This window comes from Belonocnema kinseyi, chromosome 7 (genome assembly GCF_010883055.1).
Source record: "Belonocnema kinseyi isolate 2016_QV_RU_SX_M_011 chromosome 7, B_treatae_v1, whole genome shotgun sequence".
In the NCBI taxonomy this organism is placed as follows: domain Eukaryota; kingdom Metazoa; phylum Arthropoda; class Insecta; order Hymenoptera; family Cynipidae; genus Belonocnema; species Belonocnema kinseyi.
This window is the reverse complement of record NC_046663.1, coordinates 79,548,439-79,554,703: the sequence shown is the minus strand read 5'-3', so window position 1 is coordinate 79,554,703 and position 6,265 is coordinate 79,548,439. Positions and strand designations below refer to the sequence as shown.

The 6,265-nt window shown below is 29.6% G+C and overlaps 1 protein-coding gene across 1 annotated transcript in view; it reads right to left on the bottom strand.

Annotated features, from left to right (window-relative positions):
- LOC117176526 (dynein heavy chain 6, axonemal) overlaps positions 1-6,265 on the bottom strand; it is a 92,773-nt gene that overhangs the window by 14,420 nt on the left and 72,088 nt on the right. Inside the window, exons 51-53 of the mRNA XM_033366781.1 lie at positions 2,148-2,381; positions 1,927-2,067; positions 1,590-1,780 (exon numbers count right to left, since the gene is read on the bottom strand). Of these exons, the coding sequence (XP_033222672.1) occupies positions 1,590-1,780; positions 1,927-2,067; positions 2,148-2,381 (566 nt within the window). The remainder of the gene's footprint in view (positions 1-1,589; positions 1,781-1,926; positions 2,068-2,147; positions 2,382-6,265) is intronic.

Sequence of the window (6,265 nt, the reverse complement as noted above, 5' to 3'; positions counted from 1 at the left end):
GTGGACTGTGACTGCACCATATATCTAGTCTGGAGTGGTGCTGACTGAAAACAGATGATTTGGAGCGATTCGCGCGCCATTTGTTGGTCATTCTAAGGACTTATTGAGCTACCCTCGTAATAACAATTTTCTCACAGAGAAAAAGATTCAGGTGTTTTTTGGCTTTTCGTTCAAATACAATTTTTTATTTTACTTTTTCTAAAGCATCGCCATTTGGTTAGTTTTGAACTTTTTCCCCTAAATATGTCAATGAATTTTAAAAGACGAATGTAAGTTGCAGCAGAATTTAAAAGGAAAAATCCTATAGAGGCACCTATCGTAATTGATACAAACATTTAATTTTGAAACCATTAGTTAATTTATAATGTTTTTAGACTTATTTTAAACTTTGAACTTTGTAATATTTAAGTTTTAAAATATTGAGAATTATTCCAGAGCATTTAACAAGTTCAATTTGAAGTTCGTAAATCTGGAACAGTAGAAATTTCATCATTTTTTCAACATTTTTTGGAAATTATATTCTCAGGGTGTCTACTAACCGAAAAAACCCCGAAATAGTCAGGAATATGGCTTTTAGTAACTGACATCAGTTTTTGATCTATTAGTTAATCATAAATTATTTTTAATAATGGGAAATAATTTTGTTCTTAACATAATTTCTAAACTTTTTTACGCTATCAAAGAAACGAAAAAAATTAAATTATAGACAAAAACTTAAAATATACTTATTGAAGTTTATGCGCTGTACACAGTCAAGGTGATAAAAAATTACTAATACCGAAAATAATATTTCTAGGAAATTTTAAAATGATTTAGGCTTTATTTAAAAAAATTAATGTTTAGTTTCGAAAATTTCAAAGTAATATATCAGATTTTGAGACGATTTTAAAATGTTTTGGAAAAGTAATGTAGAAGATTTCAAATAAAAGTTTGGAAGCCTCGTAAGAATTTTTAAAGGTTTCTATAGAATAACATATGAAATATTTAAAAATTGAAAAGAATTGCAAATGATTTCAGTAAGTTTCGAAAAAAAAATAAAAATGTTTAAAGATAAATTTTTAAATATTGCAAGGTCACAAAATTTTAGAAAAAATCGTATAAGTTCAAGAGGTATTTAGAGGGGTTGAAAAGCTTCAACAGTAATTTAAAACTTATGAAAAAATTTTTAAAATGTTGAAGAAAATGTAGAATTTTTAAGATTTCGAACAAAAAATTTAGGTATTGTGTTTATTTTCTTTGGTATTAGCAACTAATTTTTGAAGAATTGTTGCAAGTCAGTTAGTTTTACTCTTTAATAATTAATCATTAACTATAATCGCGAATACCAAAATACATTAAAATTATGTCTAGGAATTATTTACTAATTAGAGTATCGAAAATAATTAACCAAAGAAAATAGACTCTTAGAAACTTGCTGTAAAAAATGTACAAAGTAAAATTTTTCAATTCTGAAATTTAATATTGTTAAATTTCAAGGACTTGAATTTTTCGTTTTGAATTTTTAAACACTTAAATTTGCCATTTAAAAGTTCAATGATATTAGCCTACGCTTAATTAAATTATAACTTTTTATGGAATTTTTAACTCACAGAAGCTGAAGTGAAACCATTGGAGATTCTACAAATTTTTGTCCAAGGTTTTTCTTCACGTAAGCAGTAATTCCAAAAATAAGCTTATCCTCTTTTAAGGCTTTTAGTAACATAAGTTTTTCTATGTCATTTAATTTTGTATCCCAGTTTTGCTCAGATTTTTTGTTGTTGTCAGGAAGTACATTTACCTCCTAGAATAATGATTCCGATGAATAAAGTTTCAAATTTTTAAACTCAATTATTTTTTTTGGAAGGTTTTATTTTATATATGCACGTATTATTTAATTGGATATGAACATTTTAATAAAATATTTAGAAATTGGTTGGATTTTCTTACTTCATTAAAGTATTCAATTGATAAATTTATTCGTGTGAAAACATCTGACATAATATGTTCAAACGATTTGAAATTACTTTCCAGAAAATTCACTGAGATCCACATCACTTTATTCAATGTTGGATAATCTGGTTTCTTGGTCTATTAAAGAATTCGTTTGAATTTAAATTGTAATTGGGGATTTTTTAAATTTTATAATAATATTTACTGTAGGGAATTACAGTTTTAAATTGTCCAGGACCGCGTAGTAAAAAGTTCCACTGTGCATAACTGATAATTTTGGCATTCAGAAAAATAGCCATATTTAGCATCAGGCTAAAAACGAGTTTGTGTCTTTCAAACAATCCTCGGGACACATTTGTGTAAATTGCGAGAGTGATTTCATCGTATAAAATATTCAGCCGACGATGAAGGTTTTCGCTTTTTGCACTAATCTCAATAACATTGTTAAATATCTGAAAATAAAGTTCTAAATGATTTTCAAAAGAAAACATTAATTTAAAAGTCAATTGCAGGCTTCACTTATTTTCTCTGTTTGCCTATTTTTGCTCACTATGGGGTAATACAATGCTCTTGATGGAACAAATTCAAATTTAAAAACTTTAAGTTTAAAAATGGAAAAATCTTATAAATTAATATATTCAAAATTGTTAAAAATGCAACGATTAAGAATAAAATCATTGCAAACAATTTCAAATCAGAAACTCATCAATTCTTTAATAGTTTTGAGGAGTTGCAATTTTGCAACGTTTCATTTACAGTTAATAATTTTACTCCTTAAATTAAAAATATAAACATATGAAAATGTTTGTACTTGCAACAAATGTTAAGAAGTGGAAATGAACGGGGAGAATTTTTATGAGTTGCGAAGTTTTGTTTCAAAATGTAAGAATTGGCCATATTTAAAAAAGTAAATAAAAGTATTTATATTTAAAAACATATGGGCGAAAAGTGAACAAAAGAAGGAAAAGTGACTTGTTGAAATCACAGATACATTAAAAATTGTGAAACTTGATAAATGAAATTTTAAAATTCAAACATGTGAAGTTGTTTAATTATAAATTTAATTTATTAAAAATTATGCCTTTTTTTGCGATAGGAAAATAATTTTGAATACGCCACACTCTCAGTCTCAGCTCACTGCGCAAGAAACAGTTTCCACATAGCGCAATAAATAGCAATAAGGCGCAGTGGGCGGGTACTCACACGCGTATATTGCGCAATATTATATATTCCAATTGGAAGCGGTTCAAACGGTCTTGAATGTTTACGTTTGGACCCTCGCCCCCCAACCGCAAGATTTGTATCCGCGGCTATTTGCAAGCAACCCCCAACACTGGACTGAAACCGAAAGTTTGGTGTAATTCAAAATTTCAAAATATTCCCAACCCTCCTTTTTTTACCACAGAGCCACAGATTTTATTTTTTTTTATCCTATATATACCAGGGGTGTTAGTTGAAATTTGCCGGTTTTTTCAATAAAGAAAACACTTAATCCTCAAGGGAATCTCAAAAAATGTTTATTCAAAGTATTGACCATTGTATTCTACACATTTTGCCCATCTTTCAGGCAAATCATGGATACAATTCCACAAAAAACTTTGTCTCTATCGAGGCAAACCATTCGATGAGCCATTTTTCGACTTCTTAAAAATGGGCGAAGCGTTGCTCTGCGAGTGAGTGTCCCATCGATGCGAAAAGGTAGTCGGACGGGGCGAGGTCTGGAGAGTACGGCGGGTGCGATAATATTTCCCAATTCAATGCTTTTAATGTGTTCTTCACCACTTTAGCGGTATGAGACGGTGCGTTGTCATGTTGTAGGATAATTTTGCCATACCTTCGGGCCCATTCCGGCCGTTTTTCGATCAACGCATGATTCAAATTGATAATTTGTTGTCGGTAGCGATCCGTATTCACCGTTTCACCAGGTTTTAATAACTCAAAGTACACCACACCACACTGGTACCACCAAAGACAGAGCGTTGTCTTAGGGCCAAAGCGATTTGGCCTTGGAGTCGATGGGTCGACCTCACCAGGTGAAAGCAATAATTTTTTCCGCTTCGGGTTCTCGAAATAAATCCATTTTTCGTCCCCCGTGACAATTTGATGCAGAAAAGATTTCCTTTCGAACCGTTCAAGCAGCATTTCACAAATGGGTTTTCGATTTTCCATTTGTCTATCATTCAGTTGGTGTGGTATCCATTTTCCATACTTTTGGATTTTTCCCATGGCTTTTAAACGTTTGCAAATTGCTCCTCGGGTCACATTTACTGTTTGTGCCAATTGTTGTTGCGAATGGTTTGGTCTTCATCAAATAACGCCTGCAATTCATCGCCTTCGAACTTTTTCGCTGCACCAGGATGTTCATTGTCTGTTAAATCGAAATCTCCACTTTTAAATTGACAAAACCATGTCTTACATTTTATAATCACTGGTGCATGTTCACCATAAGTTTCTACCAGCGATCAATGAGCTTCAACTTCTTTTTTCTTTTGATGAAAAAGAAAAGCAACGAATGCCGCAAATGCGATTTACTTGGAACGAAACTCGACATATTCACTGAGGTAAACAACTATGATGCTATTATTTTGGCAAAATGGAATTGTGTATTTTTAAAGGTTATTGTCCATAGAAAAATATGACATAGATGCCAAATCAAAGAAATGTATACATATCTCTAGCGACATCTAGGAGTAAAACCGGCAAACTTCAACTAACACCCCTGGATGTACTTAAATTTTTGACGCACAGTGGGGCGAAAAAAGTTTATATGGACAAATCAATTTTTATCCTACACTATTTATTCAATTTCAAAGTTTTTAAAAATGAAAGATTTTTAAATTTAGAAAATATTCCTCTGTTTGGAATTTTTATACAATTCTTTTTAATCAACACTAAAATTAACATTTTAAAAAAAAATTTCAGAAGAAACATTTTTTTTAATTTTCAGATTGATTAAACAAGGTATTATACCTATGCTAAAACTATAATCAAGAATTTTTAGTTAATGAGCATAATTTAAATCAACTGTTTACTACATTATAAACAAATTAATGAACAAAGGATATTTTTCGGAATTAGCAATGTGCAACTCACTCGAATTCAGAGTTTTGGTATACAAAGTGAGAAAAGTTTACGTTTCACTACGATTCATTAAACTAGATGCTATTTGCAAAGATATTTTACCTAGATGCGGCAAGGGTCTAGTTAGGCCACATGTCACGAGAGCGGCGCTATCGGCGATTTTGTGGCTTCGTTTTTTTCCGGTACTTTTCGGCTAAATTCGGCAATGCTGCTACATTTAAACGGATTATTTTGACCACATGCCACGAGACGGCGCAATAAACTCTGCTTTGTTCGAGCGGGAATTTGAAATTTTTTAATTATTATGGATTATTGATTTATTCTCCAGGACTGAAAGTCACTTTTCTTTATTTGAACATATTCTTAGTATATGTAATTTATTTGTATAACTTAAAAAATTAGAAGATTGTGTTATAGAAATTAAGAATGAACAGGTCACTGAAAAGATGATAAAGATAATTAGGTATAAAATCTAGATCTAGAAAGAATGGGATAAATTTACCATTGTATGACAAATTTAACTGTTGGTTATACATAAATCAATTTTAATAATAATATTTAAAAAATAATAAAATGAAAGTAATTGAAGTAATTGATTGAAAATCCTGACCTTGAAATTTCATATTTTATTTTTATGATAAATACTTGTGAAAAGTAAAAGAATAAAAAGTTTTATTTTAATATTGTATTCCTAAAGAGGATACTTCGAATATTTACGTGAACATTCTGGACTATTTAAAGAATACTTTTTATGAAAAAAATATTCACTTTATTTTCATATTTCTATTAAAAAAAAAAAGAAAACTAAAAAATACTTTAGTGCGATATCATAGAGTTTAACAGTATAATACAAAAATACTTAAATTGTTCTTAAAATGCATACATTTATGATACATTTTTTCATTTTTGTTATTGAAAAAGTCTTACGTCAATACTAACTTCCCTTCTATTTTATTCCTTTAATTTTAAATCCATTGTTACTTGTAATACATACTATCTTTAATACTCTTTTTTATACTAGTGTGCGATTTAGAGAAATGATTAAATTTTACATTTTGCATTATTGCATTATTATTTGCAATCTTTAAAATATTAATTCTCAGCATCGAGACATCTTCTATAACCGAAAAATTTTTTTCTTACGTTTCATTATTAGGAAAAATAGGAAATTAAAAAAAATTTTAAATGGCTGATGCGAAACAGAAGCAGAAAAAATATGTGACTGTAATAAATAAAAGGACTAATAATAAAAAAT